This window comes from Felis catus, chromosome D3, assembly GCF_018350175.1.
Source record: "Felis catus isolate Fca126 chromosome D3, F.catus_Fca126_mat1.0, whole genome shotgun sequence".
Classification (NCBI taxonomy): domain Eukaryota; kingdom Metazoa; phylum Chordata; class Mammalia; order Carnivora; family Felidae; genus Felis; species Felis catus.
Window position 1 is genome coordinate 48,493,295 of NC_058379.1, and position 26,549 is coordinate 48,519,843.

Here is a 26,549-nt window from a genome sequence, read left to right on the forward strand (position 1 = left end):
TCAGAGCCTGGAGCCTGTATCCGATTCTGTGTCTCCCTCTCTCTCTGCCCCTCCCCCGTTCATGCTCTGTCTCTCTCTGTCCCAAAAATAAATAAACGTTAAAAAAAAATTAAAAAAAAAAAAAAAAAAAAAAGAATTTACTTTTAAAAATACAGCAAATTCTCACTACTGCAATGAAGTGGTTAAACATGTTCATTGTGATCTTATGAATTGGTTTTGCTAACCTTCTGCAAATTAGTAATGATCCAGTTACTAGTGTTCGTCAACCCTCCAAATATAAACTTGAATCCTATACCAAACTGTCAGGCTGTTTTAGAAACTGAGAAACATTAAATACAAGTTAAAATAATAAAAATAAGATAAAAGAACTTTATTCAGCTAAATAAAGTCTTCTAATACAGATCCCAGATGAAGTCATTCTCTAGACGCTATATAAGGAATCCTAGTAAAGTTTTTGCTGCATTATTTTTTTCTACTAGAACTGGTTTCACTACTTTTTTCTTATTAGAGAAAAAAAACCTTATTTCTCAATTACCTTAAATTTTCCTGACAGGTTTATGCTCTTAATTTTTTTTTTTTTTTACAAATTTATTGAGGTATAACTAGAATACAAAGAAACACATATTTAATTTGTACAATTTGATGAATTTGGACATATACAAACACCTGTGACTACCATCATCACAAATCAAGAGAATAGACATACCCAACACTTCCCAAAGTTCCTTTGTTTCCTTTTGTTTTTGATATTCTTGCTTAAAAATAATTTAGGCTGTTAACGCTTCTCCTCACATATTACCCTATGTTGCTCAATCAGAAAGCATATAATGTTTGTTATAAGGACCAGAAATGATTAAATTGTACTGATCTATTCACAATGGTTAATTATGTTGTCAAAATTCTTACAACAGCACTAACAGGCACCACTAGCTGGAACTATTTCATTATTCTGTAGAGCTCTTGAATGGAATTTAAGATACAGGGTTCCCAAATCTTGCCATTTTTAATTAGAACATATAACCCATTTCAAAGTCTACTCCATGAAGTTTTTCTTTTCTTCTCTGAGTATTAATATGGCTTTAATATATTCAGATATGAGATTTGCTGACCACCCTGCAAAAATAAAAATAACAAACCTTACTAAGGGACTATGGTTTCCTCTAACTAACCCTTTAAGGAAAAATGTTAGTCATGCTGATTAGTCCTTAACAAGTCAATGTTAAAATACTGTTAAATCTAATCTGCCAAGGTCTTAAAGCCTCATTTGTAAGATAATGAGAGAGTTAAAGTAGATCTCCAAAGTCCCTTATGGTTCTAAATATCTATAAATAGAGCATCTATTATGGAGTACCTTAATTTTTAAGCCATTTCCCCAACCTAAATCTTTTTAACGTTCAATTTTGAAATCATTTTAAACTTACAGTTTTAAGAATAGTATAAAAAACTCCCAAATATCTTTCTCCCATACTCCCCAATCATTGGCATTTCACGTCTTCCTCCGTATCTAAACACACACCAACATACACACACATGCAAGCACAGACATACTTTTTTCAAAACCTTCTGAGAATCAATTGCAAACATAATACTTCTGACACTTCAGTGTCAACTTCCCCAAAACAAGGAAATTCTCATATACAACCACAGTACAACAAATTAATGTTGATATTAATTGATGATTAATTTATATTAATTAATTAGGACAGTAATATCATCTAATCCACAGAACCCATTCAAATTACTCCAATTGTCTCAATAGCCCTAAATCTTTTTACTTAATATAAGGTATCTTACCAATATTCAGTAGGTTTTCTTTTTTGTAAAACCACATTATTTTTACAGCATTCATCTAATAAGCTTTTTCTAAGATCATTCAAGACTCAAAGATGGAACAGTAATGAAAAGGTAGTATATATACATATTCTCTTATAAGTTTGTGTATATGTCACGCAAAAAGCAATAAACAAATATTCCAGAAGAATTTGGCTTCAGCTGACCCCAATGAAAGGATAATAAAAAGCAGATTCTTCTATAAATACTAAAGAAACATTTTCCTAAACTTCAAACACTATTACATTTATCACTGAATTAGTATTACTTTAATGTACATGCTTATTATCTCTAGAACAGTCTACATTAAGAAAAGAAAATTGAGTGCTGATAAGGGCAGATAAACATTTCAACATTTTACACTGGATGATGGTAACTTCCTACTACACACTCACAGACATTCCAGTACACCCGTAATTGTTAACCTATTCCATGAGAGGCAGTTACACTTCCCAAAGATTCCACTAAGAACCACTCCACCAATTATCTTGAACAACATAAAATAACCACTGTTAAATTTATTTATGTAATTAAAAAATCCGAGAAAGTCAGATCTCCTTTTTAACAAAAAACCTTCACCAAGAAACTATGAAGATAGTATTTATAATAGAAATATAATTTATAGAATAAAAGTTATCTTCCATACTGGCGATTTAAAACTAAACTCTTTTACATAATGATTATTACAAAATTTTTGCATGAAAACCACTTACAGGACCCTCCGAAAGTTGCACCCATGACAAAATACAAAAAAATAAGTGCTGATTTAAGTAAATATAGAAGTTGATATAGAAAATGCTCAAATCAAACACTACCATAGAGCAATAATAATAATAATACATTTAATACATTCTCACACGTATGTTATCAGAATTTAAAGAGAAGAGGACCTGTGCATATGAGCTCCATAAGTGATTTACTAATTTTATTCAGTGTAGCATGACTGTGTGTGTGTGTATGTAGATAAAAATACAGCAATATATACAAACATGCTACTGGTGAAAAATCTTTAGGTGGTGAGAATACAGTATTTGAGATCTCATTTTTATGTTATCTGTGTTTTTTAATTTTCTACAATTCATAAGCTGCTTTCATAAAAATAAGGTTATTTTATGTTTTAAAAAGTTTCAGGCAAAGTTATCACATCTTAAGGAATTGTTTAATTAAAACTGAACTACCAATTCCCAGATGCCTGTCATTTATTCATTTCCTCTTCATTTTCCTTTTCCTTTTCCCAATGCAAGAAAAAAGAACATTTAAGGTTGAGACAAGGAATTTTTTTCTCTTCACTCACAAAACAACACTAACAAATTGAAAAAGAAAGACTAAAGAACTCTAAGAATGAAATTAAATCTATCAGGTAGAGCAAAGTATAAGACTATCTAAATCAATTTAAGCCCCATCTGCACAAAATACATGAGAAAATGAGCTCTATTCCAATATGCAAAGAAGGGGGAAATTATCATTATACACAAAAAAGCTGAGAACATAAAGAACAAAAACAGTATAAACTTTTGCTGACTCAAGTTGGAAAATTTGATTCTAGATCAACACTTCCCATCCATGTCATGTATAGCTGGGTCCTTTAAGAAACTCAATCAGTCCTACCACAAAATCCCTTGGCTATCTGGCAGTTTAAAAAGCCATACGTGAGGGGCGCCTGGGTGGCGCAGTCGGTTAAGCGTCCGACTTCAGCCAGATCACGATCTCGCGGTCCGTGAGTTCGAGCCCCGCGTCGGGCTCTGGGCTGATGGCTCGGAGCCTGGAGCCTGTTTCTGATTCTGTGTCTCCCTCTCTCTCTGCCCCTCCCCCGTTCATGCTCTGTCTCTCTCTGTCCCAAAAATAAATAAACGTTGAAAAAAAAATTTTTTTTAAATAAATAAATAAAAAGCCATACGTGAAAATAAGTATTCTAATCAGAACCTGTCAACTTTTATTATCCCATGGCTGATCTGAGGTAGCGAACTCCTTCCTACTGATTACTATCCATAGTTAAACTAAGGAAATAGATCAGCTAATTATTTTTTAAAGAACATTTTGAAATAAGGGCACCTGGCTGGATCAGTCAGAAAAGCATGTGACCCTTGATCTTGGAGTTACAGGTTTCAGCCCCACATTGGGTGTAGAGATTAATTAAAAATAAAATCTTAAAGAAAAGAATATTTGGAAATATAAACAGATATGAAACAACATAAAGTAATGAAAATGGTCATATAAAATAAAAAACGTACAAGTGACTAGAAAATAAAATATCCTAGTACTCAGACTTAAGTTCCTAAATATCATTCTCTAAAATACAATCAGGGCTTTGAAGAAATGGGTGATTCCAAACTGGAAAAGGAACAAGTACAAGATGAACCTAGAACATTTTGTAGTGCAAGAAAATAAGAAAATGCTCAAAAAATAATGGATGCTTACCAAGAGGCCATCTTGAGGGGTTCTAGTGGCCAACATCAGAAACAATTTAAGAAAGAAAATAGAATTACATATAATCTAAAGAATACAGTTAAGAACCCATAAGTCCATTCAGATATAAACGAATGAATGGAGGCAGGAAACGAGAAATTTTTTCTTAAAATGGGATTTCAAATAAATGTAGAAGGAATGATGGACTTAGACACCATTTGGCAACCACCACGGTAATAACTGTTTCAATCAAGAATCCTTGCATGGTGGGTGCTAAAATTAATGTGTGAAAATATGAGAGGAAAGAAAGGGAAAGTATGAAACAGCTTGTGTGCATCTCAAGGTATCTCCCCAACAAGATACACATATGAATTATAAAGAAAAAAATAATAACTTCACAGTGGAGAAACTGGCATCATCCTAATTGATTAAAATTCTCACAAATACTGGGAGGAAATTCTTATTCCCATGGCTCCCATTCATATGGCTACTTAAGAATACCTTGAAAAGGACACATCGTTTCTGTGATGCTCCTGCCAAAAGTGCGTAACATGAATCTAACCAAGGAAAACACCAGTCAAACCCAAAATGAGGGACATTCCACAAAATAACTGCTATGTACACTTCAACAACATCAACAACATGAACAATAACAGATTGAAGACTGGTTCCAGATCAAATACTTAAGGCATGTGACAAGTAAATTAAACATCTGATCCTGCACTGGATCCTAGACCAAAAAATATATATATACTAATGGGACAATCGGCAAAATTTTAAACAGGTCTGAAGTTTAGGTAATAGTATTGCATTCTTTTTTTTTTTTTTTCAACGTTTATTTATTTTTGGGACAGAGAGAGTCAGAGCATGAACGGGGGAGGGGCAGAGAGAGAGGGAGACACAGAATCAGAAACAGGCTCCAGGCTCTGACCCATCAGCCCAGAGCCCGACGCAGGGCTTGAACTCACGGACCGCGAGATCGTGATCTGGCTGAAGTCGGACGCTTAACCGACTGCGCCACCCAGCCGCCCCAATTGCATTCTTAATTTTAACGACTATACTCTGATTATTTAAGTATTTGTGTCTGTTTTTTATAAAATACACACTGAGGTAGTTAAAGATAAGAGAATCATGGCTGCAACTTATTCTCAAATATTTCAGAGAAACGATATGGAGAAGAAATGAATGATATGGGGGGGGAATGAGTAATAAGGCAAGTAAGATAATATGTTAACATTTAAGGAATTTCAGTGATGGGCATAAGGCATTTCAGTGATGGGCATAAGGAATTTCTTACACTGTTTTTAAAACTTTTTTTCTAAGAGTTAAATTATTTCAAAATAAAAATTTTTAGAAAAAAATACCCCTTTTCACCAATCAGATGTGCAAAATTTTTTGAAAGATGACTAATATACAGTGCTCGCAGAGGGTGTTGAAAACCAAGCCTCTGAAACCTGGCTAGGAGAAAGCAAACGAATACAATCTTTTTGCAGGGTAATTTGGCTATTAGGGATGGTCTCTGACCCAACCATTCCATTTAGAAAATTCTAACCCATTAAAAATAGTGCACTTTGGGGGCGCCTGGGTGCCTCAGTCAGTTAAGCGTCCAACTTCGGCTCAGGTCATGATCTCATGGTCCGTGAGTTCGAGCCCCGCGTGGGGCTCTGTGCTGACAGCTCAGAGCCTGGAGCCGGTTTCCGATTCTGTGTCTCCCTCTCTCTCTGCCCCTCCCCTGTTCATGCTCTGTCTCTCTCTGTCTCAAATATAAATAAACGTTAAAAAAAAAAAATAGTGCACTTTGTGCAAATGCACAAAAAATGTTTGGAAGGACAGGTACTAAACCATTAAAAGTAGTTACCCCTGTGGAAAGGAGAGAAGCCTAAGAATGAAAAGTAAAATGTGACTTGCTTTAACCTCTATAGACTTTTACACCCTATGATGCTCTTTCTACAATGACTTTTTACATGACTTTTTCATTTCAAAAATGTTAAACAGAAAGGAAAAAGACAAAGCAACCATGAGAGACTCAAAATTAGATAAAGCATGAATGAAGGGATAGCAAAAGTCCAGCACAGCAGGAAGGCCCATGTAGAGCCAAGAGCCAGGGCTGTTGGGGAAATCTACTTGGGAACAGACCAGTGAGATCTCTAGGAAAGACAGATGTCACAAAACTACGGTGAGAATAAAATATTCTAGAGCTGTGTTGTCCAACAAAGCAGTCATTAGGTAGAATGAAATGTGGCTGGTTCAAAATGACATTTTAGAGTAAGACTTACAAGGGATTTCAAAAAACTAGATACAAACAAGAGTGTAAACTATCTCAATATATACCAGGTATATATATTGGGTATATATTGGGTAGCTCGGGTACGTTGGGTAGCTCCATCAGTTAAGTGTCCAACTCTTAATTTCGGCTCAGGTCACGATCTCACATGTGAGTTCGAGCCCCTCATCAGGCTCTGCACTGACAGCACAAAGTCTGCTTGGGATTCCCTCTCCCCCTCTGTGTCTGCCCATCCTCTGCTCATGCTCTCTCACTCTCAAAACAAACTTTAAAAAAATTAATAATAATAATATATTTATACTGATTATGTACTAAAGTGATAGAATTTTGGAAATAATGGGTTAAGTAAAATGTTATTAAAATTAATTTCTCTTGTTTCTTCTTACTTGTTTAATGTGTCTTACCAGCAAATATAAAATTGCATTTGTGGTTTGCAATGCATTTCTACTGGACAGTGGTATTCTAGAGACTTTTTAAAAAAATTTTTTAATGTTTATTTATTTTTGAAAGAGAGAGAGAGAGTGGGGGAGGGGTAGCAAGAGAGGGAGACACATAATCTGAAGCAGGCTCCAGGCTCTGAACCGTCAGCACAGAGGCCGACAAGGGGCTTGAACTCAAGAACCGCGAGGTCATGACCTGAGCCAAAGTCAGATGCCCAACCTACTGAGGCACCTAGGAGCCCCTTCTAGAGACTTTTGATAAAATATTCAACTTGCTCCACTACATCAGATTCTATTAAGGATACCATTTATTTCCAACACATCACTTCAAAATAACAAGTTTGGTTCTTATGAATAATAACCAATTCTCTATTGCTTTGCTTTCTTAACCACATATATGGATGGTAACTATTCTATACATGTGAAGATCTAACTTTTCCACTGATCAGGCAACACACAAATTTGAAGTCATTATTTTACAATGCAAGATACCTTTAAAAAGAGAAAGAAAGATACCCACTGCATCTCAAAGAACAAATTTTTCTTTTGTAAAAATCAGGAAAAGTCATTAAAATGTGTATATGAACGTTCATAGAAGCATTATTCATAACAGCCAAGAAATGAAAATGTCCACTACCGATGGATAAATAAAACATAGTATAACCAACCACACAATGAATAATTACTCAGTGATAGAAAGGAAGTAGTCACGTACACTTCAACATGGATGAATCTTGGAAAACATGCTAAGTAAAAGAACTCAGTCAAAAAAGACCACATATTGTAGCATCCATTAAATGAAATGTTCACAATAGGTAAATCTTACACAGGCAGAAGGCAGATTAGTGGTTATCAGGTGGTGAGGGATTAGGTGGAAATGGAAAGTTACTGCTAGTGGGTATAGGGTTCTCTTGGAGATGATGAAAATGCTCTAAAACTGAATAATAATACAACTCTATGAAGATACTACAAGCTTTGAATTGTACACTTTAAAACAGGTGAATTGCATGGTATATGAATTATATCTCAGTAAAGCTGTTATTAAAAAGAAAAGCAAAAAGTTAACCAACACGGAAATACGAAACAAAAAATTTTTTCGTATCATTCTTACTGAGAACACTCTGAGGTCTTTCCTTTATTCTGATAGTCCATTATACACTGAATAAGATGGTTATTTTCATCCAACATCTGAAATAAAATTAGAAAAAGTTTATTGTAAATCCAGTGCATCATGTTAAATTTTCAAAAATCTTTCAGATTTCTAGAAATGTTTATTCATAGGAACTGAACCCATTCAAGTCTTCTCAATCTTATTCTACACCTCTGGAATGATATGTTTAATCAACAATTTTTAAATAATTCTATTCCAATTATTCACCTTTTGAATTATTACCTGAAGCCCAGAAGAGGTTTCTTTTGTATTCAAACATTTTATTACCTCAACTGCCTGTAATAGAAACCTTAGCCTGTCCTGACTAAAAGGTAAGGGTCTAAGCTGACTTTGCATCATTCTTATGTTTTGCAGTAGTAAAGAAAAATTTCGTCTTATCCACAATGAATACATGAAAACGCCAGCCCATGAGGCTTGAGGAGATAGCTGGCTAGTTTCCCTGTATTATACAGTATGGTTCTATGATTCTCCAAATATGGAATAATCAACTAGATAATTTATAAGCATGTACAATATTTATTACAGACTTTATGAGCTTACCTTAAAATTAAGTCGTCCCAAAAGTTTAAAAACAAAGCACGTATCGATTTATCATTCTATAGTCTCATAGCAATTCAAAGCAATATTGGATTTAAGGGTCAAATAATTCCTCTAAACAAGGTGGCACTGAGGAAAGAATACTGATGTAGCAATGAAAAGGCCAGTTAGTTTTAGTGCCAGCTTTGCAATCCTTTGCAAAGCACTTACGATTCTAGAGGCTCAGATTTATCTTAAGGTCAAGGGACAGGAGTAGATGTCCCTCCTGAACTTGGCCCACATTTCCCAAATTCAATAAGCATAATACCAAAATCACTCTATCTGAATAATTTAATGTACCTCTTTTAAGTAAAAAAACACAAAAATCCATTTAACATTAATTGTGACTTTCTTCCTTCATATGAATAATTTTCACTTGCTAAAAAAAAAAAAAAGGAAAAAAAAAAAATACTGACATCCTCTTCCAAAAAGTGTACTTATTTCTTAAATAGAATCACTGGATGCCAAAAAAATGTGTCTTTAAAATCCATTAGTCCAGTCTAATGATTTCACAACGTATCTTCTCAGTCGATTCCTCAACCTAACAAACTTCACCATTAGAATATATCTTCTCATTTCTAACATCAATCCCTCACACTGTAAAATAAGGCACTGCATTTGGAATCCATGTTCTCTTCTCATCTGAGAATGAAAACTAATTGATATGCATCTCCTGAATTAATCACCAATAAACATCTTAAGATGTATGGAAGAAAAACTCTTTTTGGAAAACCAACCCACCCACCAACCTCAGAACTCTTCTACAGTCCAAAAATAAAAGTAAAAAGTGAATCCCTCCAGAAACCTGTTTTTCGTGCTGATTGCCAGCCTGCAGACTTAGCCCAATGCACTGTATGAATGCACTGCATCTCCAGGCACTGACAAGCGGGTTTGTTCATAAAATAAAGCAACAGTTGGGCAAATGTCAAATGCCACACCAGAAAGAACTTGACAGTGAACAGAAGCCCATTAACATAATCTACTAGGCATACATCGGTGCCCTGACTGGTACGAAAAGTTGATTTTTCTTCAACTTCGGTCCTCATCTCCGTGTATACAACAAAACTGAAATATTTAAGGTAAACTGCTAGACTTAGAAAGTAACTTTTCAAAGTCTGGCTGACTAAAATTGAGAATACTGTCTTGCTCACAGGCAACACGGGGTAGCGGACAATAAAGAACCTTTGTGTCCCTAACTGGCAGTAACACAGCAGCGACAGAGGCACTACCCTCTAAAAAGGGACGCACCTCCCCGACTATTTATCACGACTTCTGCAATAGGTCACGATTATCAGATTGTCTCCACCACTAGACTCCAAGTTCCATGAAGGCAGGGACCATGGCTAACCATCGTAGCCTCAGCACCTAGAGTAGGCGCTCAGTGAGTATCTCCTGATGTACACGGATAGGGAGTGAATCCGGGAGGGAGAGGAGAACTCCGAGGGTAACCCCGAAGTCCAGGGGGCCCTCCTTCGCCCGCCCCTCGGACTCTTGCAGCGTCCCCCCTCCCCTCCAAGTTCTCCAGCGAGCTCCCCAAGTCGGCCGGAGTGCGCAGCGCAACGGAGGGCGGCGACCCGCGCTCCGACTTCCCCTCGGCCTCCCGCGACCCGAGATCGGGTGTGCGCGAAGCAGCCGCGGCGCGCTGGGCGGGGCGACGCCAAAGTAACTCCGGAGCGACGCGCGGGGCCGCGGGGGGCGCCGGCTCCGACAAACAGCCGTTCCCCGCGCGGCCGCTGCCGCCGGGCGCACGCGCCCCGCCGCCGGAACGCCGCCCCATCCCTAGAGAAATCCAGCGGCGGTTACTTGGGCTTTTGTGCCTGTAGGAAAGAGCCCAAACGCGCGAAGGACTCCGTGGGAGAACCGGTTCGCCGCCTTCCGCCACCCACTCAGGCACAGCCCGCGGCTCGGGTTCCCACACACGACCGCCTCCCAGCAGGCCCGCCTCCGCCCCTGGCCCGGCCGACTCCCGGGCCGGCCCCGGGTGGCGCTCCCAAGGGCAGGATGGGCCTGGCATCCCCGACCCCACAAGGCTTCACCTTCTGAATCGCAGCGGGAGTGATCTCCCCCTTGCCTCGCTGCCTCGGGGCTGCGAACGCAACAGACATGTTGCCGCCGTCACCACTACGGGCAAGTCCCGAGCGCTCCGGGTGAACGGCAAACTGGGGGAGAGACGCCGGCCTCTCGGGCCGAACCACCTCGGGAATGCGGGGAGGGGGGATGCTCCGGTGCCGAACGAAGAGCCGGCCGGCCTGACCTACAGGAGTTACTCCGGACCATAGAAGTCCTCTTTTGGCACGTTACCAGCGAGGCATTGCCTCGCAGCACTGCCCTGCTCTAGGTAGACCTCTTGTCCTTCCTCCTTTCGTGACCCGTCCCCCCTCCCTTTTGAGCTAGTGGTAGGGCCGCGCCCCAGTCCTCCCTCCGCTTCAGCGATTCAGGAAATGGTCCCGCCGCCGCGGGAGAAGGAGAGGCTGGGGCAGACCCTGTCACAGGAAATGCGAGCGGCCCGAGCCGGCCCGCCCCTTTCGCGCGGGTGCAACTTGCCTCTCTCTCCGGCGCGCTGAAACCTCCCTCCAAGTGCGTTTCGGCGCTCGGCTCTAGATCTGGTTCAGTTTTTCCAACTTCATCTTAACCCCGCGCCCCCGGGGAAGAAGTGGCCGCCCCAGGTTGTCCGGGCACGGTGGAGAGGAAAGGAGGAAGGTCAAGACCCTCAAGTTCGTGCAAACCCGTGGAGCATCTGCCGAGATGTGCAGAGGTGTGCAAGGTCTAGGTGAACGCGGATTCGCTGGTTTAAACGGCTCGGCTACGCCCCAAAGGCGCACCTCGGACTTCACAGTCTCGCACGCACACACAAGCATGCCTAACAATTTGAAAGTAAACCTGACCCCGAATCGGGAAACGAGGGCTGTGTCCAGTACTCAGGGGCAGTCGGCCAACTTGGCTAGAGAGCCAGAGGAGAGTAGTTCGCCTCTTGGGACAAGCCCTTAGCAGAAAAGTGCGTTGATTTCGTCTGACTTGGATCTTTGGGATTAAGTTTTGAGATAGGACACCTTCACTCTTTTACAATTATATACTTAATGCCTTGTAAATTAGGCCCAAATTGCCAGGCTTCAAATATGCGTGCGGCGGCGGGGGACCCAAAGGTCTCTAATTATGGCAGGAACACAGGCAAATGTGGGTAATGTGCTGGAGGAGGGGCGAGGCAGGTAATTATTCTGTAAATTTGGACTTCCATATAACACAAAGGAAATGTTTATGTAAAATGTCATCCAACACTAATGAGGCTCAAATATCAAGCCCTTCCTTTACATATAAAATAAACTGGAGGGGCACTGGGTGGCTCAGTGCGTTAAGCGTCTGACTTTGGTTCTCTCAGTTTGTGGGTTCGTAGGGCTCCGCGGTGAGAGCTCAGAGTCTGGAACCTGCTTCAGACTGTGTCTCCCTTTATCTCTGCCCCTCCCCTTGCTCTCTCTCTCTCTCTCTCAAAAACGTTAAGAAAAAATTTTTTAATAAACTGGAAAAATTAAGAAAAATGTGTATTTTAAAAAATATTTGTTTCAAATACATGCTCTTCACAAAAGGTCCTAAATTTCATTGAGTAAGCAAATGTGGGTGTATTCTGTGTGCTAGGCTTTATGCTAGGCACCTAGGATTCAACTGTGAATAACGTGGACATGGAACCTGCTCTCTTGGAGTTTATATTCTGATAGGGCTGACAGAGTAGAAACAAATATGTAAATATGTTAGCTTCTAAGAAAGACTAGAAGCCTACCAAGGGACTGAAAGAATGATGAGCACTCACATGAATTAGGGTGGAATGCCTTCTCTTTAAACTGACATCTAAAGGATAAAAAGACTCAAGCCATCCTAAGAATAAAGGGAAGAGAACTTATACTCCTAATAGTCAGTGTTGTCAACAAATTTTTATCTTTCACTACCCTAAGCCTTAAAAAACAAACGAACAAGAAAAAACCACTATTATATTTGGAGTTAATTGCAATCACATGAAATTGGAAAAACTAGAATTTAGAACAGAACCTACTTCTTGTCCACCATCAACACAGTATGTCCAACACCTGGCTTTCATCATGTCTTGATGTTTACAGGAAAGTACTTTAAATTGTTAAGAGCAATATTTCAGTAGGAAAAATGAAACAAACCTACTGCTCCATTTATGTCTGCTTGGCAGATAGCACCAAAATCTTAACATGAACCTGTGGGAGTAGTCTGAATTTCTGTATTACAGTATAAAAAAAAAGAGTGCCAAGGAGATTTACATTCCAAGGAGGTACCCAAAGATAAGCACCTTCTTTGTCTAAATTTTAGCTCCCCAACATCAGGAAAAAATCAATGAAAAGTAGGTAACAGGTCGGCCGAAGGTGTTTATTTCTTCAGAGTAGCAGGTTAGGCTCTAGGGTACTAGGCATAAATAACCACAGCCTTCTCTGTGATGGCATGTGTGCCATAAAAATACCATTATTTTCTATGTCCATCACATGACATTGATAGGGGGCCACTGGAGTAAAGATCCAGTTAGAAATACAAATGATCTCCTAAGAGAAGACACTTTAAAGGGACCCTATGTTTACTCTCAAGCTTCCTTGGTAAACATGGTCAGTCAGCTTGAACTGCAAAAGTAGAAAATTCAGATATCGAGCAGAAAAGTTGTAACTTGGAGGAACCTTTTTACAATTTTGGAGTCTTTATAACTGTAAGAGCCTTGAGTTAGGGGAAAGACAGTTTGGGACACAGAGTAAATCTTGTCTCATTTGACCATTAGTTTGGGGAGAAAGGAATCCCAAAGTACAAATTGAGTGGTAGCAGATTTGGGAGAAAAAGAAGAATAAAGAGTACCCAGTACTTAGTTAAGGAGAAAACAAAAAATGAAGATGGGAAGTTGACCCAAGTCTGAGAAATGACTCTAGGAACTTAAAACTGACCTACCCAGGCAACCATTTTCCCAACCAGAAAAATCAGTCCCATTATTTAGATTCACCTTGGTCTGAGATATCTGAAGATGGAATTGAGGTCATATAACAAAGAGGTGAAAGGGTTTTTTTTTTTTTTTTTGTCTGAGAATAATCCTAATAGAACTACACGGTGGTCTAGAATAAGTAAAATAATCTACATGAACTATTCATTCTTGATTATTCATACCAATGAATATAGACACGTTTAATGAATGTAAGAAAATTGTCCATGTTTGATTTTTCAAATGTTTCAATTTTTTGTGTTACATGAATTTATATTCCTCAAATGTATTTCACCAAACTGATAAAATGAGGTGTTCCAAGAAATGCTTAATATTAAGTAAAACTATAATCATGGCATTAAAAATTATTTCAGTTCACAAAAAAAAATCATACATGTATAGATAATTGAGATTACTTTCATCTAAGCATTTCTTTAATACATATTGTTTTATAATAATATTCAGCTAAGTGAAATAAGTCATACAGAGAAAGACAGATACCATATGTTTTCACTCCTGAGAAACTTAATGGAAGACCATGGGGGAGAGGAAGGAAAAAAAAAGGTTAGAGAGGGCGGGAGGCAAACTATAAGAGACTCTTAAAAACAGAACAAATTGAGGGTTGATGGGGGGTGGGAGGGAGGGAAGGGTGGCTGAGGGGTACTGAGGAGGGCATCTGTTGGGATGAGCACTGGGTGTTGGTTGTATGGGAACTAATTTGACAATAAATTTCATATTAAAAATAATAATATTCAGACTATCACATTTGCTGATATTTGAAGCCCCTTTGCTGCCATAAATTCCTTGAACACGGGGAGGGGCACAGACCAAGCCTGTTTGCTCATAATTGGGCTCAGAGCAAAACCGGTCAGGTAGTATCTTTCAAAATATTTTTGCTCACTGTCTCCATGGCATTTGATGAGTTATTTTGAGTTGTGGCTTCCACACATTTCAAGACCATAAGAAGAACAGCATATATCTATATAAATAATCATTATGCTAGGCAAAACCAAATCACCTTTCCCAATTCTCCTCAAAAGACTATTTCCAATACTCCAGAAGGTTTCATTCAAAGTAGACTATAACAAAGACTACCCAGAGCATTTCCATCTCTTCTTACATTATCAAGCATTGAATGAATTAAGGAGGAGCTGAATCAAATATATTTGGGGAGTTAATGCTATAACAAAGTATTGCTTTTCTAAAACAAGCTTTTATGTGAAGCTCTATTCAATCTTAATTCACTGTGACAAATGCACAGGTTTGGAGTCCCCAGTTCTTCCACCTTTGGCATGACACCGGACACTACATTTCGTATTTCATTCACCTTCCTGAAAAATAACCACCCTATCTAAAAGGCTATTAAAAATAAGTGTTTAGGGACACTACAGTGACTCAGTCAGTTGAGCATCAGACTTCAGCTCAGGTCATGATCTCACAGTTTGTGGGTTTGAGCCCAGTATTGGGCTCTGTGCTGACAGCTCAGAGCCTGGAGCCTACTTTGGATTCTGTCTCCCTCTCTCTCTGCCCCTCCCCCCACTTGTTCTCTGTCTCTCTCAAGAATAAATAAACATTAACAAAAAGAAATAACAGTGTTTATTATTTATTATGCACTACCACTAAGTGACTATCTTAGACTAGACTCTTTAAGATTGTCCCAATTTTAATGGATAAAATATGTAAAAACACATAGGATATTATAAATTACTAAACAAGGATAAGATTTGTACTTAATAATCTAATAGAGAAAAATACATACTTCAAGACACGAAATGGTCTAAAATACCTAATATGCAGTCTACCCTTAAGAAATATTTTGGCTAGGTAGCTCTTTCTGCCCGTGGGTCCTGTCTCCGTGCTTTAATTGCTTTAATCAGCTCCAGACTCCCATCACTCCAAAACCCCATCAATACTAATGGCAGATATAATTATAAGAAAAAATATTTGGGGGTGCCTGGGTGGCTTAGTCGGTTGGGCGTCGGGCTTAAGTCATAATCTCACAGTTTGTGAGTTCAAACTCCACATCAGGCTCTGTGCTGACAGGGTGGAGCCTGCTTGGGATTCTCTCTCTCTCCTTCTCTCTCTGCTCTTTCCCCCCACCCCGCCCTCTCAAAATAAATAAACTTAAAAGAATAAAAAACAATTGTTTTAAAAGTAAAACTATAAAACTTCTGTAAAAAAACAAATAGCAGAGAATCCTCATGACCTTGAGTGAAGCAGACATTTGTTAGATAAGACACAAAAGGCAAGAAGCATAAAAGAAACATTTGATAAATTGAGTTTCATTAAAACTAAAAACTCTGGGGGACACCTGGCTGGGTCAGTTGGTACAGCATGTGACTCTTGATCTCGAGGTCATGAGTTAGAGCCCCACATTGGGTACAGAGATTGCTAAACAAAATGAAAGCTAAAAATTAAATTTAAAACTCTGTTCCTCAAAGATATCATAAGAAAATGAAAAGGCAAGCCTAGGGTGCCTAGGTGGCTCAGTCAGTTAAGCAACTGACTCTTGGTTTTGGCTCAGGTCACGATCTTGCTGTTTGTGAGATGGAGTCCCACATCGGGCTCTGTGCCAATAGAGCAGAGCCTGCTTGGGATTCTCTCTCTCTCTCTCTCTCTCTCTCTCTCTCTCTCTCTGCCACTTCCCTGCATACATGCTCTCTCCCTCTCCCTCTCAAAATAAATAAACTTTAAAAAAATGTAAAAAAAAAAAAAAAAGAAAAAAGAAAAGGCAAGCCATAATCTGGGAGAAAAGATAATGAATTTATGAAACATTAAAACAAAGAATTTGTTTCTAGAATATATAAAGGACCCTACAACTCAATATGACAAACAACCCTACTAACAAAATGGACACAAGACTTGACACATGACTTGGAAATGATTTACGAGTGGCCAATAAACACATGAAAAGTAGTTCTCCATCATTAATCATCATGGAAATGCAAATTAAAGCCATAGTGAGAAACCACTACATACCCACTAAAACTTCCAGAATTAAAGAGTGACATCATAACACTTCGAAAAGTATGTGGAACAACTAGAAACATTCATATATTGCCTGTGGGAGTACAAATGATACAACCACATAGAAAAACAACTAGTAATTATTATAAAGTTTAACATGCAGCTATCGTATGATCCAGCAATTGCACCCTCGGGTATTTATTCCTTACCCAAAAGAAATGAAAACGTATTGCCCACACCAAGACTGGTACATGAGTATTCATAGCACCTTTGATAAAAATACCGTAAAGTTGGGGCGCCTGGGTGGCGCAGTCGGTTAAGCCTCCGACTTCAGCCAGGTCACGATCTCGCCGTCCGGGAGTTCGAGCCCCGCGTCAGGCTCAGGGCTAATGGCTCAGAGCCTGGAGCCTGTTTCCGATTCTGTGTCTCCCTCTCTCTCTGCCCCTCCCCCGTTCATGCTCTGTCTCTCTCTGTCCCAAAAATAAATAAACGTTGAAAAAAAAAATTAAAAAAAAAATACCGTAAAGTTAGAAACAACCCAAATATTCAACACAAGTGAACAGATAAATAAATTATGATACATTTATGTAATAGAATACTACTCAGGAATAAAAAGGGCTGAAATATTAATATACACAGCAAAATGGATGAATCTCAAAAACATTAGCTTGCATAGAAAAAGTCATACAAAAGGGTACTGTCGGTTCCATCTATATAAGAATCTAAATGAGGCAAAGTCAATTTATAGTGACAAAGTAGGTCAGTAATTGACTAGGAATGAGGATGGGGGACATGGTGACTGCAAAGGAGCAAAGCGGAATGTTTTGAGATGATGAAAATAATCTATATTTTTATTGTGATCATAATTACATGGGTGTATCCATTGGTAAAAATTCATCTTTAAATTCTTGTTGATATTGCATTGAATACCTAAATCAATTTGAGTTTGCCAATTCATGAATCTGATATATACCTCCCCTTACTTAGATCTTCATTAGATTCTTCCAATAATATTTTAGTTTTTTCTGTGTAGAGGTCTATATGTATTTCCTGGAAATATACTATACACATGATATCTTTTTTTTTTTAAGTTTGTTTATTTATTTATTTATTTATTTATTTATTTATTTATTTAGAGACCAGGGGAGGGACAAAAGGAGAGGGAGAGAAAGAATCTCAAGCAGGCTCTGCATTGTCAGTGCAGAGCCCAACATGGGGCTCAGTCTCATGAATCGTGAGATCATGGACCTGATCTGAGGTGAAGAGTTGGACGCTTAACCGACTGAGCAACCCAGGCACCCCACTTAAAATCTTATTTCATTTCCCTAATTATCTGCTTTTGCTTCACAGAAATATAGTTGATTTGTTTTATGTCAATCATGTGTCCATCAAGCTTCCTAAATTCACTAATATTAGCGATTTATCTATAATTTATTTTGGACTCTTTATTACATATACAATTAGGTCATGTAAAAATGATATGATTTTCATTTCTTCCTTTCCAATACTCAAAGTTTTTCTTTTTTCTTGCCTTATGTTTCTTAAAAAGAACTCCAGTTACAAAGTTATATAGAAGTGACAAGAGCAGGTACTCTCAGGTATGTTGCTGATCTCAAATTTAAAAAAAGTTCCAATATTTAACCATCAGAAATGATGTTTTCTGGAGGTTTCTTGTAGATCCCCTTAGCAGATTAAGGAAATTCCTTTCAATGTTTAAATTATGAGTCAATAAGATTGTATGAGACAGTGGAATTTGGCTCTTCGGCATTTATTGAGGTAGGGTTTATTCCCACTTCAAGAGTCAGCAAACTTTTTCTATAAAAGACCAGGTAGTAAATATTTCAGGTTTTGCAAGCCACCTTGGCTCTGTTGCAATTATACAACTCTGTCATTTTAGCAGGAAACAATAATAGACAATATAGAAAAGAATACGCTAGTTGTTTTCTAGTAAAGCTGTATTTACAAAAATAGGTATAGTGGCCAGCCAGATTTGGTTCCTGGGCAGTAGTTTGATAACTCCTGTTTTATTCTGTTAATGTGGTGAATTACACTGATTGCTTGCTAGAATAACTCAACTTAGTTGTGATGTACATGTGATGTATATTTTTTTGTATATTGCTTGTTTCTGTTTATTCTTTGCTTAGGATTTTTATATACATGTTCATGTGTGAAAATGACCTGCAATTTTCCTTTCTTGTACTATCCTCAGGTTTTGCTATTAAGATTATGCAGCTTCATGAGCATCTGGCTGGCTCGGTCGGTGGAGCATGTGACTCTGATCTCAGGGTCATGAGTTTGAGCCCCATGTTAGGCATGCAGCTTACTTAAAAAAAAAAAAAGTTATACTGTTTCATAAAACATGTACGGAAGCAGTCTCCCTTTTGCTATTTCTGTGATGACTTTATGTAAGATTGGTGTTATTTCCTTAACTTTTCCATAGAATTCACTAGTGATACCCCTGGGCCAAGTGTCTTTGTGGTAATGTTTTGTTTCTGGATTTAATTTCTTTAACAGATTTGGGACCGCTGAGACATTTCTCTTTTTTCTTGCACTAGTTTTATTATGTTTTTCTATAAACCTGTACTTTTACTCTAAATTTTCCAATTTATTGGCATGAAGGTACTCATAACTTGTTAATGTCATTAAGATCTACAAGGCCCTCTTTTCATTTTTTCATATTGTGTCTTCTCTTTTTTCTTGATTACTCTTGCCAGCCATTTATCAATTTTATTAGCTTTTTTAATGGTATAACTTACAGTTTTCTTTACATTCCCCATTATATATTGTGTATTTCATTGATTTCTGTTCTTTATTATTTTCTTTCTTCTACATTCTTTGGGTTTAATAAGCTGTTTTTTAATGTAACATCTTAAGGTAATGATTCTTAGTCTTTCTCCTTTTGTTTTATATATATACATATATAATGTTTATATTTGAAGGAGTGAGTGAAAAAGAGGGAGAGAGAGAGAGAGAGAGAGAGAGAGAGAGAGAGTGTGTGTGTGTGTGTGTGTGTGCGCGTGCGCGCGCGCGCACACAAGTTGGGGAGGGGCAGAGAGAGACAGAGACAGAATCTGAAGTAGGCTCCAGGCTCTAAGCTGCCAGCACAGAGCCTAATCTGACTCTGGCCTCAGGTCATGATCTCCTGGTTCATGAGTTCAAGCCCTGCATCGGGCTCCACACTGGCAGCATAGAGCCTCTTGGGGTTCTTGTTCTCTCTTCTCTCTCAGTCCCTCCCTTCCTTGCACTTTCTCCCAATAAATAAACAAACAAACTTTTAAAAAATACATTTCTTAATTTTCAAATACATGGGTGTTTTCTAATTATGTTACTGATTTCCGGCTTAGTTCTCTGGGGCCAGAGAATATATTTTTATGCTTTTACTTCTTTGAAATTTGTAAAGCTGGCTTGACAGCCACTTTTTTAAGTGTTTGATATTTGCTCAAAATGTATGTGTAGTCTATAGTTCTTAGGCATGGTGTTTTTTGTATTTTGATTTTTTTTAACGTTTATTCATTATTGAGAGACAGAGAGACACAGAGCGTGAGCAGGGGAGGGGTAGAGAGAGGGGAGACATAGAATCTGAAGCAGGCTCCAGGCTCCAAGCTGTCAGCACAGAGCCCGACGTGGGCTCGAACTCACAAACCGTGAGATCATGACCTGAGCCAAAGTCAGACACCCAACCAACTGAGCCACCCAGGTGCCCCAGGCATGGTGTTTATATGTGTGTATATATTAGACAAAGATTGTATTCCTTGAATATTCTATATTGTTTTTAATTTTTTTATCTGCTTATTTTATCAATTACCAAGAAAACTGTGTTAAAATCTCCAGCTATAATTGTCAGTTTCTCTATTTCTCCTTCAGTGCTATCAATTTTTACTTTATCCTAAATATATGGTTGGTGTTAGGTACAAAGTTAGAATTAAGTATTCCTAGGAAATTAAACCTTTTATCATTACAAGATATCCCTCAATATCTCTTGCTATCCATCTTGACCTGAAGTATACTTTGTTTTACTATATACTAGCTCTTTTTTTATTTTTACATTTATTTATTTTTGAGAGACAGAGTGAGACAGAGTGCGAGCAGAGGAGGAACAGACAGAGAAGCAGACACAGAATCTGAAGCAGACTCCAGGCTCTGAGCAAACGGTCAGCACAGAGCCCGATACGGGGCTCGAACCCACAAACTGTGAGATCATGACCTGAGCCAAAGTCAGACACTTAACTGACTGAGCCACCCAGTCACCCCATATACTAGCTCTTTTTGCTCAGTATTTGCATATCTTTCTCACCCTTTTACTTTCAATTTTTTTTTACCTCTTAGTTTAAAGTTTATCTCATGTTGCATATAGGTGCAATTTCTTTTTTTTTAAGTTTTTTTATTTATTTTGAGGGAGAGAGAGCATGTGCAAGCAGTAGGAGGGGCAGAGAGAGAGAGGCAGAGAAAATAATCCCAAGCAGGCTCCGCGCTCTCAGAGAATATAAGTATTAATGTAGTTATCTTGAAGGCTACTAAAATACTATTTGCTTTCTATTTTCCATGTTGTTATATGTTTCTTTTTCTTTCTTTTTAGTGTTCTTTTTTGTTATTACCTTATTATAATAAAGTATTATAATATACACGGTTACATATTTTTATATGGTTCTCTAAGAAAACCCCAGAGATTATGCATTTTGGATCCATCAGTCTAATATAAATTAGAAATTCTACTACTTTCTGAAACAATGAAGGGAAGTTAGAATATTCAACTTCATTTGTCCTACCCAAATTATATATTGTTTTTTCAATATTTTAATACTATTTATAAGCCCCTAGGGACTATTTTATTCAGTTAATTTTTTTTATCTTATGCATATGTTTACTCTTGATGGTCTTTATTTCTTCCTCCATCTCCAAATTTCCATTTACGATAATTTTCTTCTGCCTAAAGAACATTCTTCAGTATTTCCCTCAGTGAGTGTTTGCTAGTGACTAATCCTTTCTGGTTTTGCATGAAAAAAAAACAAACCTTAATTTTGCCTTCAATTTTAAAGGTTATTTTCATTAGAAATATATTATCATACCAGCTTTATAGGTATTTTCTTTTAGCATGTTGAAGGTAACATTCCATGTTAGTGTAGAAGTCAGCTGATAGTGTTATTATCTTCTTTTTTGTAATATACCTATGTTTTTCTTTAGATATTTTTAAGGTTTTCTCAGTGTCTTTGATTTACAGCAAATTTATTGAGTTTTTTCTAAGTGTGAATTTCTTTTATTTATCCTGCTTATTGTTAATAGTTTTTCTTAAATCTGTTGCTTGATTCTTTGGCCAGTTTGAAAATTTCTAAACAAAATATCTTCATATGTTGTTTCTGCCGTTTTTTTTTTTACCTCCTATTATCTGGTACTCTAACTATACATACATTCAGTTTTTTCAACATACCATGTTTTAGATTATTTTTCAGTGTTCTCTTTTTATCTCTCTCTGCTTTGATGTGGAGATTATATATATATATATATATATATATATATATATATATATATATATATATATATATATATAACTATCTTCTAATTCCCTACTTCTTTCTTCAACTAGGTCTCATTTTCAGTCCAATTTTTGAGCACTTAATCTCAATCAACATAGTTGTCATTTCTACACTTTCCAATAGGTGCTTCATTAATAGTTCTTGGGGCACCTGGGTGGCTCAGTTAGTTGAGCTTCCAACTTGTTTTGGTTCAGATCATGATCTCATGGTTCATGAGATCAAGCCCAACATTGGGCTCTGTGCTGATAGCACGGAGTCTGCTTGGGATTCTCTCACTAGCTCTCTCTCTCTCTCTCTCTTTCTGCCCTTCTCCTGCTCACACACACTCTTTTTCTCTCTCAAAATAAATAAACTTTTAAAAATTCTAATTTTTGCTTTAAAAACTTGACTTTTATCTTTGGAAACACATACTGTGTGTTCTTTTTCTTGAAGTGACAAATTTTGTTCCTTTTCAGAAATATCTGCCCAAATATCTAACTCTGAATAACCACAGTGTGTCAGTCTCTCTTTATTTTTTTTTTCAATGTTTTTTATTTTATTTTTGGGACAGAGAGAGACAGAGCATGAACGGGGGAGGGGCAGAGAGAGAGGGAGACACAGAATCAGAAACAGGCTCCAGGCTCCGAGCCATCAGCCCAGAGCCCAACGCGGGGCTCGAACTCACGGACCGCGAGATCGTGACCTGCCTGAAGTCGGACGCTCAACCAACTGCGCCACCCAGGCGCCCCTCTCTTTAGATATAAATGATGTTCCATGAGAAAGGGGGCTGGGTCAGCTGGCAACTCAGAGATTTACAAAAGTGCTTTTTCTTAGGGCACCAGGGTGGCTCAGTTGTAATGCATCTGAGTTTGTTCGGCTCAGGTCATGATCTCACAGTTTGCAAGTTTGAGCCTCACATTAGGCTCTGTGCTGACAGCTCAGAGCCTGAAGCCTGCTTCAGATTCTGTGTCTCCCTCTCTCTGCCCTGCCCCCACTGACACTTTGTCTCTCTCTCAAAAGTAAATAGACATTAAAAAAATTTTTTTTAAGTGCTTTTTCTCAAACTAGCCACCTTGATTTGAAGGTAGTAGAAGTACCTTATGTGTACTTCCCATTCTGTACATTAAAAATATAAGTACTCATGACTCAAGACTTGATAAAATTAGTAATTTATTGCTTCTTCAATGACATTCTTTTTAAAATTTTTGTTAATGTTTATTTATTTTTGAGAGAGAGAAAGAGACGGAGCACGAGCGGTGGAGGGGCAGAAAAAGAGGGAGACAAAGATCTAGCAGGCTCCAGGCTCTGAACTGTCAGCACAGAGCCCAACGCGGGGCTTGAATTCATGAACCGTGAGATCATGACCTGAGCCGAAGCTGGACGCCTGACCGACAGGGCCACCCAGGTGCCCCCTTATTCAATGACATTCCTAAATGAAACTGGCATTTTTTCAAATGACTGCTTAGTGGTAAAGAATACAATGTATACTAGTATAGTCTGGTGCTACTGTCTTGATTCATACTAAGGCTCCAGCAATTGTACCCATTTCTTTTGTACTGCAAACGTAAATATTCATACAATGAAAGGATAAATACTGTTCTAAGATGATCACCACAGTTTTCACATTGTAAATCCCTTGAAAGGTTTTTGGGTACTTCCAAAGATCTGTGGACCACAGTTTGAGAAACACTGCTGATGTGGGGCTGCCAAGTGAATGATCAAGAAAGAATTCTTGAGGCATTTTTGGTGCAAAAAGGTGCTTTTATTATACTTCAGGGACAGGACCTGTGGGCAGAAAGAGCTGCACTGGGATTATGAAGAGTGAATGCTTATATTCTGGAGAGTTAGTGGGGGTTGGGGGGGGGGGGGGTAACATAAGTCCCTAAGGAATTTGTGCATGTTGAAAGCAAGGTCTTCAGGACCTTGGAGGGTCCTATTGTTAAGATAAGGTTGCTTTTAGTCTGTAATAAAACATCGACATTAAAGCAGCCATGAGTTCCTAGAGGAATGTCACACTCTTCATGTCTCAGGTAATTATCAGTGGGCTCCAAGTCGTAACACTTAATTTTAGCTACATTTCTCTTTCCTTTGCTCTCCTCATCAACTGCCTTATTCCAATCATTAACTGAGATGATGCAAAACTTAGTGTTAGTCCTTGTGAGAAAAGGTCTATTTTTGGTTCATTCTTACTTCTGAGTCGTGGTCCTTTGGGTCCCAAACAAAAACTTAGGTGTTTACCATGACCCCTATACTTTGACAGGCTTTGAACTCCAATTTATATCTACCAAAAGCCTGCTTCACTAATCACCTAAGCTTTAGGAATAGACAAACACCTTAGGGGGAAAATGCTAGGCTTACCCCTGTGAGTTTTCCTTCTCTTCTGAATCTTCGCACCATAACTTCATTCCTTGTTAGCTATTTGGAGTCAGATTATATATTTGAAAAAAATGTGTCCATTATTTCTAGTTGTTCTCAACAGGAGATCTGGATCAAATCGTCAAGACTGCCATTGTTGGAAGTCTCTAGGCATTAAACTGCTACTTGATGCCCTTTTTTTTTTTTTTTAATTTTTTTTTTCAACGTTTATTTATTTTTGGGACAGAGAGAGACAGAGCATGAACGGGGGAGGGGCAGAGAGAGAGGGAGACACAGAATCAGAAACAGGCTCCAGGCTCCGAGCCATCAGCCCAGAGCCTGACGCGGGGCTCGAACTCCCGGACCGCGAGATCGTGACCAGGCTGAAGTCGGACGCTTAACCGACTGCGCCACCCAGGCGCCCCGATGCCCTTTTTATAAAGTATAAAGGTAGACTATGCTCGCTTTAAACATTTTAAAATACAAACTTTAGAACAGTAACTTCTCTCTTCTCACCATGTCTCAACTCTTTCCAATCCCTGGACTCCTGCAAAGAAAATCACTCTTGTCAACTTGATGTATGTCCTTTCCCTCTTTTCTCTATAGACGTAGAAATATATTGTTGTACATACATTTAAAATATATATAAGTGGGCTCGTGCTACATTTTTACTCTTCCTAATTTCCCTCTTACAGAATAATCTTAACTTTTTAGTTGGCTCAATAATTAATAACAACAGTTAGCATTTTTCAAGTGCTTATCTGTGTTAGGTAATGCCTTCATATACTAATACATTATTTCATCTGCCCTTCCCAACCTTTTGAAGTCTGCATTATTATCCTCCTTTTACAGCTCAGGAAAGTAGGTTCTAGGGAAGTGAAATATGCCCACCCAAAGTCACACTGTTAAGTTGTAGTGTCAGTGTGAGTCCTGAATGTGTAAAGTAATCCTTGTCAAGATTTAAATACTATCTCATTTCTGAAATATATCTATAATACACTATAACACTTTCGAGATGTGTTTCAATGAAAGCTATACACATATTTTCCATTGATGTCAATTTCCTGGTTCTTGTATGTAAGATGTAACAAACTGAGTAAACTAAGTGAAAGGTACAAGGGACTCTTGTTACCATGATTGTAACTTCCTGTGAAGCTATAATTATCTTAAAATTAAGTTACTTAAGGGGCATCTGGGTGGCTCAGTCAGTTAAAGGTGAGACTTCAGCTCAGGTCCTGATCTCAGGGCTGTTGAGTTTGAGCCATGCATCTGGCTCTGTGCTGACAGCTCAGAGCCTGGAGCCTGCTTCAGATTTGTCTCCCTCTGTCTCTGCTCCTCCCCCACTCGTTCTCTCTCTCTCTCTCTCAAAAATAAATAATCATTTTAAAAAGTTACTTAAAAATTTACATACTGTATGATTCCATTCATGTAAAAATTTTTTTTAATATTTTTTAATGTTTATATTTATTTTTGAGACAGAGAGAAACAGAGCATGAGCGGGTGGGGGGGGGGGGCAGAGAGAGAGGGAGACACAGAATCCAAAGCAGGCTCCAGGCTCTGAGCTGTAAGCACAGAGCCCCACGCGGGGCTTGAACTCATCAACTGCGAGATCATGACCTGAGCTAAAGTCCAACGCTCAACCGACTGAGCCACCCAGGCACCCCTATGTAAAATTTTTAAAATGACAAAAGTATAGAGATTAAGAACAGATTCGTGGTTTCCAAAGGTTGGGAGCATGGAGAGATGGGTATGACTGTTAGTGGGCAAAACAAGAAATCTTTATAGTCATGGAACAGTTGTGTATCTTGATTGTGGCAGAGGTTATACCAATCTATACATGATAAATTGCAAATAACTACACACACATACACAAATGAATACATGTAACCTGGCAAGATCTGAATAAACTCTGTGGATATTTACCAGTGTCATTTCCTGGTTTTGTTAATGTACTATAGGAATGTATAATATTACCATTGAGGGAAAGTGGGGGAAGGGTACAGGGGACCCTCTGCACATTTTTGAAATTTCCTGTGAT

General features: G+C 38.3%; 1 protein-coding gene across 7 annotated transcripts in view; it reads right to left on the minus strand.

Moving 5' to 3' along the window:
• The window catches only part of SS18 (SS18 subunit of BAF chromatin remodeling complex), an 88,853-nt gene extending 77,418 nt beyond the window's left edge, over positions 1–11,435 (minus strand). The window contains exons 1-2 of one of the 7 annotated variants that reach the window (XM_019815093.3): positions 11,252–11,435; positions 8,072–8,148 (exon numbers count right to left, since the gene is read on the minus strand). In XM_019815093.3, the coding sequence (XP_019670652.1) occupies positions 8,072–8,148 (77 nt within the window). In that variant the 5' untranslated portion in view covers positions 11,252–11,435. Of the gene's footprint in view, positions 1–535; positions 551–8,071; positions 8,149–9,955; positions 10,193–10,743; positions 11,064–11,251 lie in introns of those variants that run through there. The other 6 variants (XM_045041943.1, XM_011288062.4, XM_019815095.3 and 3 more) reach the window with 6 other exon arrangements.
• Positions 11,436–26,549: the final 15,114 nt, after the last annotated feature.